The sequence below is a fragment of the Mustela nivalis genome (genome assembly GCF_964662115.1).
Source record: "Mustela nivalis genome assembly, chromosome: 14".
NCBI classification, from domain to species: domain Eukaryota; kingdom Metazoa; phylum Chordata; class Mammalia; order Carnivora; family Mustelidae; genus Mustela; species Mustela nivalis.
The window spans coordinates 83,404,437-83,418,032 of record NC_139033.1 but is presented as its reverse complement, the minus strand read 5'-3'; the positions used below and the strand labels follow the sequence as shown (position 1 = coordinate 83,418,032).

At 49.3% G+C, this 13,596-nt stretch overlaps 1 protein-coding gene across 1 annotated transcript in view; it reads left to right on the top strand.

Annotated features, from left to right (window-relative positions):
- Positions 1-13,081, top strand: part of UPB1 (beta-ureidopropionase 1) — a 30,567-nt gene extending 17,486 nt beyond the window's left edge. Inside the window, exons 5-10 of the mRNA XM_082697728.1 lie at positions 2,185-2,346; positions 4,362-4,531; positions 8,295-8,376; positions 9,371-9,413; positions 10,459-10,613; positions 12,116-13,081. Of these exons, the coding sequence (XP_082553854.1) occupies positions 2,185-2,346; positions 4,362-4,531; positions 8,295-8,376; positions 9,371-9,413; positions 10,459-10,613; positions 12,116-12,199 (696 nt within the window). The 3' untranslated portion in view covers positions 12,200-13,081. The remainder of the gene's footprint in view (positions 1-2,184; positions 2,347-4,361; positions 4,532-8,294; positions 8,377-9,370; positions 9,414-10,458; positions 10,614-12,115) is intronic.
- Positions 13,082-13,596: the final 515 nt, after the last annotated feature.

Here is a 13,596-nt window from a genome sequence, read left to right as displayed (position 1 = left end):
TGTCTGCTCGGCGGGGAGACTGCTTCCCCCTCTATTTCTACCTGCCTCTCTGCCTACTTGTTATCTCTGTCTGTCAAATAAATAAACAAAATCTTAAAAAAATAAAAATACAAGGAAAAGGATGAATTTTATACCATGTGAATTATATCCTTACAAAGCAGTTCTTACACACACAAACTCATCCATACCAATAAAGAGGTTATGATCAATAGCTTCTCCTTGTTCTTTATTTTTTCTTTTCTTTTTTTAAGATTTTATTTATTTATTTGACAGGAAGAGGCGGGGGGAGCAGGCTCCCTGCTGAGCAGAGAGCCTGAGGGGAACTTGATCCCAGGACCCTGAGATCATGACCTGAGCCGAAGGCAGAGGCTTAACCCACTGAGCCACCCAGGTGCCCCGTATAACTCATCCTTATTCTTAACAAAGCATTTTTGTTTTTGTTTTTGTTTTTGTTTTTGTTCTTTTACTTCTCCACGTCCCATTTCAGATTTTATACGTATTTTTAGGGGATTTTTTTTAGCAGAACTGTAATCATAGTGATTCTATCAAAACTGAGTCATGATTCCAAACATCAGTGTTTTCACTCTATCAGAAAAAATCTGTCATCTACCAGATTGTGGATTCTGTGCTGTGGATTAAAGAGAGGGGACTGGTTTAAGTGGTGAAGGTAGATGACACACTGGAACCAGGGCTAGAGGAAGAGGAAAGGGGGAGTAGGGATGAGAACTGGTGCAGGAAGACACCTGTCTGCATCGACAGGGGACCAGGACTCATGGATGCCCTTTCATGGCTTGGAGCGTCACCTTCTACCTTGTGCCTTTCTCCATCATTAAGGCCAGAGATGGTGACAGGCTGGTTAGAGGTGAGGACAGACGACCATCTGGGGCTGCTCAGCCTGATTGTCACCAGGTCCTTAATGTTCTTATTTGAGAGAAAAGAAATTCACCATCAACGAGTGTGGTTTGGCTTGGTTGTTATAATGAAAAGTATGATAAATATTATTAGTTTTTTAAATAGTGGTAAACAGCACATACAATTTACCATCTCAGCCATTTATAAGTATATTGTTCAGGGTGTTAAGTACATTCACATTGTTAGAAAACAGATCTCCAGAACTTTTTCCATCTTGTAACTCTGAAACTTTGTACCCATTAAACAACCCTCTGTTCACCCCCAGCTATTGGCAACCATATCCTACTTCCTGTCTCTATGAATTTGGCTACTTTAGATCCCTCACATAAATGGACTCATTCAGTATTTGTCTTTTTGTGTCTAGCTTATTTCGTGTAACATAAGGCCTTCAAGGCTTATCTGTATCATGTTAATCACATGTCATCCATGTGATGACAAACTTTCCTTCCTCTTTAAAGCTGAATAATATTCCATTGTATGGATATACCACATTTAAAAAAGATTTTCCTTTTGTTTATTTTTTTAAAGATTTTTATTTATTTATTTGACACACATGGAGAAAGAGAGAGGGAGGGAGAGCACAAGCAGGTGGAGCAGCAGGGGAAAAGGGGGAAGCAGGCTACCCACGGAGCAGGGAGCCCGATGTGGGGCTCAATCCCCTGCAACCACAGCTTGAGCCAAAGGCAGACGCTTAACCCACTGAGCCACCCAGGTACCCCTCCTTCTAATTTTTTCAAAGATTTTAAGTAATCTCTGCACCCAACATGTGCAGAGACCCCAAGGTCAAGAGTCCCCTGCTCTACCAGCTGAGCCAGCCAGGCACCCCAGATATACCACATTTTATTTATCCATTTATCCATCTACAGATTTGTGGGTTACTTCTACTCTTTGGCTCTTATGGAGAGGACTGTGGTGATCATTGGTGTGCAGATACTTCTCCAAGATACTCTTTCAGATATATACCCAGAAGCGGGACTTCTAGATTGTATGGTAGTTGTATTTTTAATTTTTGAGAAACTGCCATACTACTTTCCACAGCCACTGCACCATTTGACATTTCCACCAAGGACCCAAGGACAGCAGTTATTTTTACTTAGCTCAGCTTGGGCCTCAGGACAACGCCGGCATTCAGTCTTCCAAAGAAAAAACATAGATGATCCATATCTCTGAACCAAGTCGAATTATTTAGTAGGATCATCTAATTCTTCAATTTAAAACAATGATGACATTCCACTTAAAACAATGACTCTGCAGCATTTCTTGTCTTTCCAGCTGGCAAAGAAGCATGACATGGTGGTGGTATCTCCCATCCTGGAACGAGACCGAGAGCACGGGGACGTTTTGTGGAACACAGCTGTGGTGATCTCCAATTCTGGAGCAGTCCTGGGAAAGACCAGGAAAAACCACATCCCCAGAGTGGGCGACTTCAATGAGGTGAGCTGGCCCAAAGAAAGCCCGCTCAGCTTACTGGTTGTTCTGTCTGCACCTGCCTGCAGATCATTCTGGGAGGGAAATCCTGTGTTGGGTCACTCCCAGGTGAGTCCCAGACACCAAGCACAGAGGCAGATTTCTTTTTTTTTTCTTTTTTCTTTTTTTAAAAACTTTATTTGTCAGAGAGAGAGAGAGTACAAGCAGCAGGCAGAGGGAAAAGCAGCTCCCTGCTGAGCAAGGAGCCTGATGCGGGACTCGATCCCAGGACCCTGAGATCATGACCCAAGCCGAAGGCACATGCCCCGCCAACTGAGCCACCCAGGCATCCCTCTTTTTTTTTTTTTTTAAGATTTTATTTATTTATTTGAGAGTGAGAGAGTGAGAGCGAGCAAGAGAGAGAACACAAGCAGGGGGTGGGGCAGAGGTAGAAGGAGAAGCAGGCTCCCTGCTGAGCAGGAAGCTCCATGTGGGGTTCGATCTCAGGACCCTGGGATCATGACCTGAGGTGAAGGCAGATGCTTATCTGACTGAGCCACCCAAGTGCCCCTGGATATATATTTTTTTAATATAACCTGACTTCATTTTCTGAAATTCTGAGGTAAGTGATATATAGATTAAAACCAAAATAAATTGTGCACACACATGAAATGATTCCTACAGCCCCTTTCAGGCTCTGAGCTCCTCCTCTGGGAAGTGGAATCCTTGTTCGTAAATCACGTGAGGTCTTAGCCATGTCATTATGCCGGGCAGCAGGACGTAAATGGGCGTGCTTGTGCACATGGGGATTAGGTAAAGCTCTGTGCCCGTGATGAAGGTGTAAGTCAGGAGAGCTATTCTGATTAGTTAATGGCAATGCATGGGTGGATTGGGTGACTCCACCTAATACGTAAGATATGAAACCTGAACTTGATCTGCAGTAAATACAGTTGTTCAGAATGTGATATACCCTGTCCTTTGCTGCCCTCCCTGATTATGGGGGTTCCAACCACACTCCCAGACTTCTCAGAAGGACAAGGAAGGATCTACAGAGCTGGATGATGTTCCCTGGGGAGAAAAAAAAAAAAAAAAAAAACCCTGGTGTCTCTCAGTGATAGCTGGAGGTAGGGATGGGGATGGGAAGATGTGCTTGTCACCTGTTTACCCTAGGATTAATCTTTAGCTCCCAGCAGATAGTGAAGGGCTTGTCTCAACACACCAGGATCTATTCTAGTGTCCATCACATGTACACATCCTGGTTGCTACCTGACCCTAACACATTTTGAAATTAATGGGAGGAGGCAGAATGTTCTGGGAGCAGATCTCTTTGGGACCCCCAATGAGCCCTCCGGCCCCTCCACAGGACCATCCTCGAACATGTCCCAGGGCCAGCACCCCAAGGGGCCAGGCAGAGAGGCAGACATGGTATAACATCCCTAGTCCCGGCCAGGATGCCAGGAATCTCTGTGGAGAACACTTTCAGACTGTGAGCTCTAGTCTCAGATTGACCTACATGAGCTGGACGGGTCACATGGCCATTGAGGCCGTGGTGGTGTTCTCCCCCAAAGGGCGGGGCTCGCTCTGGATGAGTTTCCAGTCCCTTCCACTTTGACATTCTTCAGATGAACATGTGGTTGGTGAAGACATCCACTAACTCATGTTAACACTGACCAGACCTTAACCATTAGTTGTACCATGACTGAAAAACTAGCCAAAGTTCATCCTGAAAATACTGTGGGAAGTTGCTTTGGGGATTTTTTGGACATGCCACCAAAGAAATTGTGGGAAAAATCTTAAGCCATGGTGATTTCCCAATTGTCTGTGGTTACTGTGTCTGGTTTCTTCAGTTTTTCTTTTTACTTTCTTTTCTTTTCTTTCTTTTTTTTTTTTTTTTGTTAAGCGTATTAAAATTTCGGAACTTGAGTTACAGCCAAGATTGTGACTTTTGGAGTCCTGGCAGTATTTTCTTTTTTTCTGTCAGGTCTAAGGAAGGAGAAATTGTAAGGCTAAGAGGCTTTCACACACGGCCCTTTGTTTTTCAGTCCACTTACTACATGGAGGGAAACCTGGGACACCCCGTGTTCCAGACTCCATTTGGGAGGACTGCAGTGAACATCTGCTACGGGCGGCACCATCCTCTCAACTGGCTCATGTACAGCCTCAACGGGGCTGAGATCATCTTCAACCCCTCAGCCACCGTCGGCGCGCTCAGGTCCGTCAGCAAGCAGGATCGGGGAGGGTTCTTGGGACCTAGCCCTCTTGCGGCTCATGGAGCAGGGTTCCGAGCTGGGTGTGGTAGATGTGGCAGGCAGAGGTGGTCACCAGGTCGTCTAACAAATCTTGAGCCATGCGATTGTAAAGTACCCAGAGCTTAGAAGGTGCCTGGCCAGCATTAGCACCCCCTTCCCTGTCATGGCAGCCACTATGCCCTTGGACAGGGGGCCTGGGGATTCCTAAGCCTCTTGTCTGTGACATGCAGCCCATGGAGGGCAGACACCTGGATGAGGGAAGGAGCCAATGAGAGCATCAAAGCTGAGAGGGGACTTAAGAGATCAGCCAAGTGGCCCTGAAATTTGTTTTTAACTAGCAGACTGTTTTCTTATAACACTCTTATAACGTGTTTAGGCATTAGCCTTGTCGTGAAACAGATGAATCTATTCTGAAGAAGGCAGTCGGGGGGAGGGCTGGCAGTCCCTGGGCTCCTGCGCAAGACCCCTGGGGCCCTTCATTTAATAATGGTGGGTGAGCTAAGATGACCCAGCATGAGTGCACTTCCGCGATTTCTTTCTTCCCCAACGGCTGAGTATTTGGGTGGTTTCCAGTTTTGCATCATTAACAAGTACCAGAGCTCTAGGAATTTATGTGCAAATATCTTTCTCCCCAACTCACTTCCTCCAAAGCAGGATTCCTGGTTGAGGAGGTGCTGGCTCTCACCCTTGTTGTCCTGGTTGCCAGTGCCCTAGCAGTGGGATGCTGGTGGAGTGCAGTGGGAGAGGGCCCCTGGTCCCTCTGTAGGGAGCAGCTGGGACAGTTCTGGTGGGCAGCTTTGGGTTTCCTGCCGGACTACACCTGTCACTCTTTGATTAAATGCCCGTCAAATTTCTTCTGAGGGTCAGAATGTGACATTTACCTTTTCTTTTAAGCACGCTGCCCCCTTCTTGAGCGACGTCCCCACCACATTCTGATTTGAACAGTGGGTCCCTCAGTGGGCCAGAACACAAACCTAGTGGGCTGCCTCAGGTCAGCGGCCCCCTCTGTGCACCTGAAGTTTTTGTCTGTGTCCAGGAGGGGCACTGTTGGGCAGAAGGGGAAAAAATCCCACCTTCTATACCCCTGAAGAAACTTCCTAGGGCCTCACAGCAGCTTGGTTACCATGACAGAGTCCAAAGGCAGTTGTGACGTAGGGTCATGACTGGTCACCCTGCATCCGGACGTGGACAGAACCTCTCCCTGGGCCAGCCCTCTGGAGCAGCCTCCTGCTGTTGGCCACGCATAAGACATTCAGCAAGCGCCATCTACCTGCAAGGGTCCCCCCGGGGAACTTGAAGCCGATGCACTAAGCATCTCTGCCCTGAACCAGCTCTTGAGCCAGGGCAGGCAAAGCGGTAGACTCAGACTCCAGACGGCTGCCTCCCTGACCTTAGTCTGTCAGGCTTTTATTAGCCCCAATTAAGCAAACAAAGCACCCCAGTGTAATCTGCACATAACTGCATCTTCAGCAGCCAGTTAGGCTTATTAAAAATTATTGATTTTCCTTCCTCAACCAACAATCACCCAACTCGTGCCTTTCAAGGGTGCAGTGAGGCCGGCAATTAAGACGATAACAGGTCCTTTGGAAAGTAGGATGTTTCGTGAGCTCCCAAAATGTTCACACTCTTTAACCAGATAATTACACTCCTAAAACTTTACCTGATAGAGGAGGAAAAGGCTATATGCATGAAGATGTTTCTGGCTGCTTTGTTTATAATAATAAAAGAGCTTAAGGCGAGAAAAATGTCAGGGTTAGGTAAATTTCAGCTTGTCTCTTCCATGTTAGTTAGGGCAGAGCTACTAAAAAGTCATTACGAAGATAATGCAGCTTCATGACAAAAGCCTGTGAGCAAAGGAAGATGTTTCCAGGCTGTGGTCAGAGCTCTGTAAACATCTTTTTGCTGAGGATGGATGTGGAGTGTGGAAACATTACAACAGATGGTTTGTTAGGATGGTGGGATTCTAGGTGATTTTCCTAAAATGATAAATGATTATTTACAGAATTGATAGTGAGTGTTTTTCAGCACAAGGCTAGGCAAATACCCACCAGCCATACACAGGCAGTGGCTTCTGGAACCATCCATCCCTTCTCCGGTGTGTCCTGTCCCCCCGACTCCCACATGCTCTGTGGGTTGGTGGGGTGTCCCTACTCATTTTGGGAGTCCCACAGTTGTAAGCACACAACAGACTTGAAGTGCATTTCAATGGACTGAGTTGTCCTGACGGTGCCATGCAGCCCATGGGGTCGAAGATTTCGGCCACCTACATGCATGAACGGAAGAGCCATGGTTCCATCCCTTTGATAGGTGTCTCCTTCCCACTGTGATTATTTTTAGGGGTTAGTGTAACCACACTGGGAATAGGGGAGGTGTCCCCTTGCCCCCAGTGTGCTCGCCATGACTCCTGCACATGCTGGGCCCTCACGAACCTCAGGTTCCTTTCCCTTGTTTGTTTGGAGAGCCTGAGTTTTATTTGCCAGCTGTGGGTTTGAGTCCTACGCAGTGTACCCTCCCAGGAGAATTGCAAGAAAGCTGTCTATTTAATTCCTGAAAATGTCATTTTATGGGTGTGTTTCTATAAAAATCCTTTCTTAAAAGTTTTGTCAGCTTGGCTTAGCAGCTGGGGGAAAAAAGCAGCAAAATGAGTCCCCTCAATCAAGCCTGTGATTTTTTTTTTTTTCCCAGACTCGTGAATCCTCCTGAGAATTAGGCTTGTCAAGCACCCACTCCCTCCACCTACTCCCAGTTTAAACCAGGTGCACACTGACAGGAAGAAAGATGCCAGGGCATTTTGCTTTCAGTCACTTAGTGTTTCTAAGTGGGCATTACGCCTGTCAATCCAGAATCCTAATGATGTTGTTCCTCAGACAAGAGATCATTAGTGACAAGAAGGCCCATGGGACTCCATGGCACATGGTAGTTGATAGGCCGGAGAAGGACGGGGTCTTCAGTTGGGGCAAGATTTCCTACCATGTCCTACCTTTGTGGGCACCAAACTGAGGAAGGCCCACAGCTCCTTCCTGGGCCGGTAGGAGGGCCAGAGAGCCTCTGTTTAGAGTCTCAGGGTTCAGAAGAGGAAAATCAGAAGGTGCTAGAAAATGGAGACCAGCTCAGGGGAAGGCACACCTGCTACAGAATTTACTACCCCTTCCAGTTACCTTCCTTTCAGGTTTCCTCTGTTTGCTTGGCCTGAAATCTCTCCCTCTGGAGACTGCTTTGCAAGACCACAGAGCAGGGTAGGGGTTAGGGCAGAAGTTGGAGTCCTCAGAGGGCAGTGGTTGAGCCCCGAGGCTCCCAGCTCCCTTCTGATGTTTGCCAGGTGAGGCCCTGCCTAGCCTAGAAGGTAAGTTCCTCCCCCGACTGAGGAGGAGGGAAGGAGCAAGAACTAGCCGTTACAGAGTTTCTGTCATGCAGACCCTACTAGAAGCTTCTTCACCTATATGGTCAGTCCTTACAATAGCCCTTTCAGGAAGTTTCAGAAAAGAAAACTGTGGCTCAGGCTGCTTTAGCCTGCAGCAGGCCCATCCCAAAGGACTGCTTGGGCTTGAACACAGGACAAGCTGGCCTGCTGGGGGATATAGGGACACCCACAACCACACCAGTCTCCTGGGCCATCCCTGCTGCAGACCTGAGAGGGCCGGCAGCCTGGCTGTAGCTGGGGACCAAGCACCCACCCCATCTGGCAGGGAAGTCAGCTGCCTGGTTCCTCTTGTTTCTCCCTCACAGTGAATCCCTGTGGCCCATTGAGGCCAGAAACGCAGCCATCGCAAATCACTGCTTTACCTGTGCCATCAACCGCGTGGGTGAGGTAAGTTCCCACGGTCTGGCTGGGCTCCTGGGCTTGGTCAACCAGGTATGCTGTGGAGGGAGTGGAGGACAGAGCTGCTAGGAAAGCTGCCTGCCCAGGGGGGCCTGGCCTCTTCCACCAGCAAAGGGAAGCAACTGTCTGCTGACCTCATACCTCATCCGCTTGTCCCTCACACGTCTTCTGCCTGTCCCTGTGCCACAAATTCTAGGGTCCTGGAAGAGGGGAGACTGGCTTGGTTTGTTCCTTTTAAAGGTATTCCTATGTCCCTCTCATGTTTTTATCTATTTGGGTTTGTAGCTGAAACCATGTTGAAAGGCTCTCACCCTGTCAACCTCCAAGTCTCCTGTTTCATAATTTTCCCCATTGACCTGGGGCGCTGAGTGAACTTGACTATGAAACCCAGTGCATTCATTACATAATAATCCTCTTCCTCATTCATATTGGTTGGATGTCAGACTTTGATCAGAGGATCTGCTGAGGCTGAGGTGATCAAGGTTCCTACAGTAAGTGGGTCCAGTTTCTGGCAATATGGAGAAACTCAGTGTTCTCATTAGCCTCTGTAACCCCATCACAGCTTGAGGTGCTGTTTCCATGAGGCTTTGGGGAAATACTGGCAACGGTGTGTGAACACCCTATTAGTCCCCTCAGAGACCCCAAACTGGGGCTTTCTTTCCCAGGCAGACAAACCTCAACTGTCTTCCACAGGCCTGAGAACCACTCTGCTGGATGTCTATTTTTTTTCCCCCTCCCAGTGGATTATAAACTCCCCAGAGACAAAGTCAGGCTTTTTACCTTGCCTGTCAAATTCCCCGCTGGCCCACTGTGTTGGCCCAGTGCTGGCGACTCAGTGGAGACATTTCATAAGTACTTGTTGATTGCCCAGTGAGTACAGGCCATTCCTTCTCTTGCTATAACTGTTGCTTCCCTGAGTTCGCGGTGGCCCACGCTGGGAGTGCCACCTATAGGCTTACCTGACCTAGATTTTGTTTCATAGGAGCAATTCCCGAACGAGTTTACCTCAGGAGATGGGAAGAAAGGTATGTTCCAGGATTTTCCTGGTTGGTAGCAGCTGAGGGGTGGGCCTCACTGTCCCCTTCTCCGTCTGCCCCCTCCGGGCAGGGACTACCCCACAGACTGGTCCCACCTCTCTGACTTGGAATGTGGAAGGGAAGGGCTCACCCAGGAGATCTTGGAACTAGCTTAGGGTGTCCCCTGGAAAGAGAGAGGACTGAGCAGGTCTGTCTCCCAGAAAAGCACTTCCTGAAAGGATTCTAGGTCTAGGTTCCAGATTAAGGCCCCACATGTCCAGAGTCTCCAACCTCAGTTAGCTCCCTGCAGAGAGAGGTACAGTGAAGCAGGGAAGCGAAGTCCCTGGGTGCCTGCTGGGTCCAAGCCCCTTCTAGGCCCAGCTCTGTGCCTACCTGCTCCTTGCACGCCTGTGGGGTAGCTGTTAGCACCGCTTGACTTGTGAGGGGACCGAGGCATGGAAGGAAGGTATGGTGGACGCAGCTGGGAAGGCAAGTGGGGATGGAGCCTCTGGCTCACCGTGTGGGGCCAACACAGGAGCAGGTCACACAGGAAGCCATGCAGAGCCATATGACTCCCTTGGGCTCTGGGTAGCTAACGGGAATAAGGGCTAACATTTCTGCAAGGGTGACCCTTAAGAATGTTCCCAGGAGGGGCGTCTGGGTGGCTCAGTTGGTTAAATGTCTGCCTTCAGCTCAGGTCATGATCCCAGGGTCCTGGGATTGAGCCCCACATCGGGTACCTGCTTATCCAGAAGCCTGCTTCTCTCTCGCCCACTCCCCGTGCTTATGTTCCCTCTCTCTCTGTCAAATAAATAAATAAAATCTTAAAAAAAAAAAAGTTCCCAGGGCGGAGGTGAAGGCTGTGAGGGTGACTTTTATAGAAACCGCTCAGCCTTAGGCCTGAGGAGGGAGGCAGGGCCTCTGGGGAGGTGGCACGGGGATGCTGGGGAGGGTGGGGAGGAGTGGAATGGACACGTCCTGGATGTCGCTCCATATGCCTACCCCGCTGTCTGCACACACAAGCTCACGGGTGCTTTGTTTCACTCCTCCAAAGCTCACCGGAACTTTGGCTACTTTTACGGCTCGAGCTATGTGGCAGCCCCGGATGGCAGCCGCACCCCTGGGCTCTCCCGCAATCGGGACGGGCTGCTGGTTGCAGAGCTCGACCTGAACCTCTGCCGGCAAGTGAATGACATCTGGAACTTCAAGGTGGGTCCCTGAGTCCCCTGTTGTCGGCCTGCTCCTCCATTTGCGCCCCCCCCCTCCACCCCCCAGCCTGCTCTCAGAGCTGGAAACCGCAGCTGCTGGGTTTGCTCTCTGGAGCTCCCAGAGGAGGCTCCAAGGCAAGTGAAGGGGCTGGGTGTCTTCCTCCCAGAGCTGGTGCGCAAGGGAGGAGCCACTGGGTCAGATGATGGCCAGGCAGCAGACCTCAATAAATTCTCCTCTTGTCTGATTTAGATTCTGGGCGCCTTCAAACAAATTAATCTCAATTTCATTTGTCCGGAGAATAGAGTGGATTGGCCTCTACTAATCCTTTTTTCCCTTTCCAGGCATTTGCACTTATCCTAAGATACATGTGGGTGTCTGGCTCTGCCTGTGGCCTGGCGGTCTAGACCTTGACAGTAGAGGGAAATGGGTCACGCAGAGAAATGGAATCTAGGCCTGGCTCTGCCACTCAGTTACCCTAAGTAAGCCCTTTCTGCTCCTGGACCTTAGGATCCCTGTTTGTAAAACTGGAAGGTCTCAAGTGGCCTTTGAAACCTAACACATATGACACCAGGGGTCATGGAGGAGCGTAAGTGCCCGCCCCCTGGAATGGGGCAGAGGCCCAGCAGTAGACCCCCTCATCCTCACCCAGATGGAGTTTGCTGCATTTGTGTCCAGCAGTATTTCGACCAACTCAGAAACTACTTATACATGCAGTTGAATGTCTTCATGACTATAGGACCTTGCCCAGCATGTCTGGGTGGAACCACCTCCCCTGTTTACCTGAGCATGGGTCTTAGGGCATGTTCCCTAGGTCTCAGGTCCTCATCAGACAAATAAGGCATCGCCCACATGCATGTCTCCTGGCCTGTCTCTCTTCTGTCTGGGAAGCTCGGATTAATGCAGGATTCCATGCAATAAACAGGATGTTTCTCAGTAGTAACTTTTTGAATGTCCCAAGCCCCCCCCACCCCCGCCCTGCAAACTATGGTGGTGGGCCTGAGCTCCTGTTGGGGTTTTCGGAAGGAGGGAGGGAATGCCTAGGTGTGAACACCCTGGGTAAGTTTTCCAGCCCTGCCCCCACCTCTCCCAGACTCAGGGCCAGGACACCAGAGTGCAAATCCCAGCAAACTCCATGGCTGCCTGGGGACCCGGGGCAAGTCACTCCCCTCTCTAGGTTGTAGGCTATTCTGGGGTTCTGTAAGAGGGCAGCCTTCTTCCCTTCTGCCTCTGGGCAGGCCATGCCTTCTGGATGGACAGGTCACAGAGGTCTTCCAGCAAGAGGGGTCAGCATGTGTGAGTCATCTCAGCCCTATAGCCCTAGAATCCGTGGTGAACGGTCACACAGGGGTCATTTCCTACCTTACGGTCTGAAACCATCCCGTCCTCCTGCTGGCCTTCCTGGCAAATTTCTGTCCTGTGGCTGCCCTCTAGTGGCAAGAGGTGGTGGTGAGTAAATGAAGGGCGTTTATAAAATGGGACTCTGCCTGTGTTTTGCTTTTCAGATGACTGGCAGATACGAGATGTATGCTCGGGAGCTTGCCGAAGCGGTCAAACCCAACTACAGCCCCAATATTGTGAAGGAGTAGCTGGATTTTAGCCCCTGGCTGCCAAGGAGAGCACCTCTGCCCCTGGCATCTCAGCGAGTACAGCAGGCTTTAGAAAGTTCAAGTTCTCCCTTATGATGTCCTGGGAACACTGCTGTCCACATTGGTTTAAAAATGCTCCAGGCGGGGAGGGGTAACTGCCCAGTGGGTACAATGTTTCCTTCCTGGCTGATGAAATGTTTTGGGCCCATACAGAAGTGACAGTTGCACAACACCGTGAATGTGTCCACGTGAAATGCCACTGAATCGTATACTTTAAAATGGCTGAATCTATGTCACATGAATTTTACCTCCATTAAAGAAAAAAAACCCAGGCACTGATGGTGCAGGTGGATTTGCAGTAAGACACATGAGATGACGCAGTCCTGACGTTCTTCTCCGCCTCTGTTTAGACTGTCGGCAACCTGTGGGTAAGGGTGGGAACGTATGTGCAAATAGGGGAAGCTGAGGCTGATCCAGAGTCATTGAGCTGCTGGGTGGCTGTGGGCAAGGGAGATGGTCATCGGACGTGTCAGCATGGCTAGACTGGCGCCCCCAGGTATTCAATCAGACGCTAATCTGGGTGTTGCTATGGAGGTATTTTGTAGATGTGATTAAAGTCCATAACCAGTTAACTAAGCAAGTGAGACTATTCTAGATAATCTAGGTAGGCCTGATTTAGTCCATCTAAAGGCCCTCAGGAGGAGAGCTGTGGCTTCCCCTATGAAGAAGAAATTCTGCCTGTGGACAGCAGCTTCCCCACCCCACCTGCCCGAGAGATCTCGCTTGCCCTTCCTAACCGTCTGCCCTACAGATTGCAGACTTGTCTTTCCAGCCCCCACAATCACTTAAATCAATGCCTTGCAATAAATCTCTTAACATAGATTCTGCTGTTTCTGCTTCTCTAGTTGGACCCTGGCTGATAGAGATTCTGGTCCCAGAACAGAATCCTCAGGATGAGTTTTCTGCATTGGTGCTAGGTTTTCTGGAATTCTTCTCTAATTTATTTCATTTAAGGGCACTCATGACTCTGTTTGCAGTGTTAAAGGGGGCCATGGTAGTCCATGGTATGATGTAGTGATAGAGATTTATAGACAAAGCACACTGTCAGCCTGCCGCTCCTGGTGGCCTCTCCCATCTGTGGACTTGAGGCTTGGCTAACCAGCCCCCATCACCATGTAGGGCAATTCCTTGCACTCAATCCCTTTGTATCTTTATATATATACATATATATGTATGTAATACACATATGTATCTCCTGTATATGTAAATATATCTGTGTCCCCTGCTGGTTCTGCTTCTCTGATTATCACCACCTGCCTCACTAAAATAGCGGGTTGCTCTCCTCTCTGTCCCTCTGCTTACACATCTGTAAGTGGGACCATATCCCCTCTTCTGCT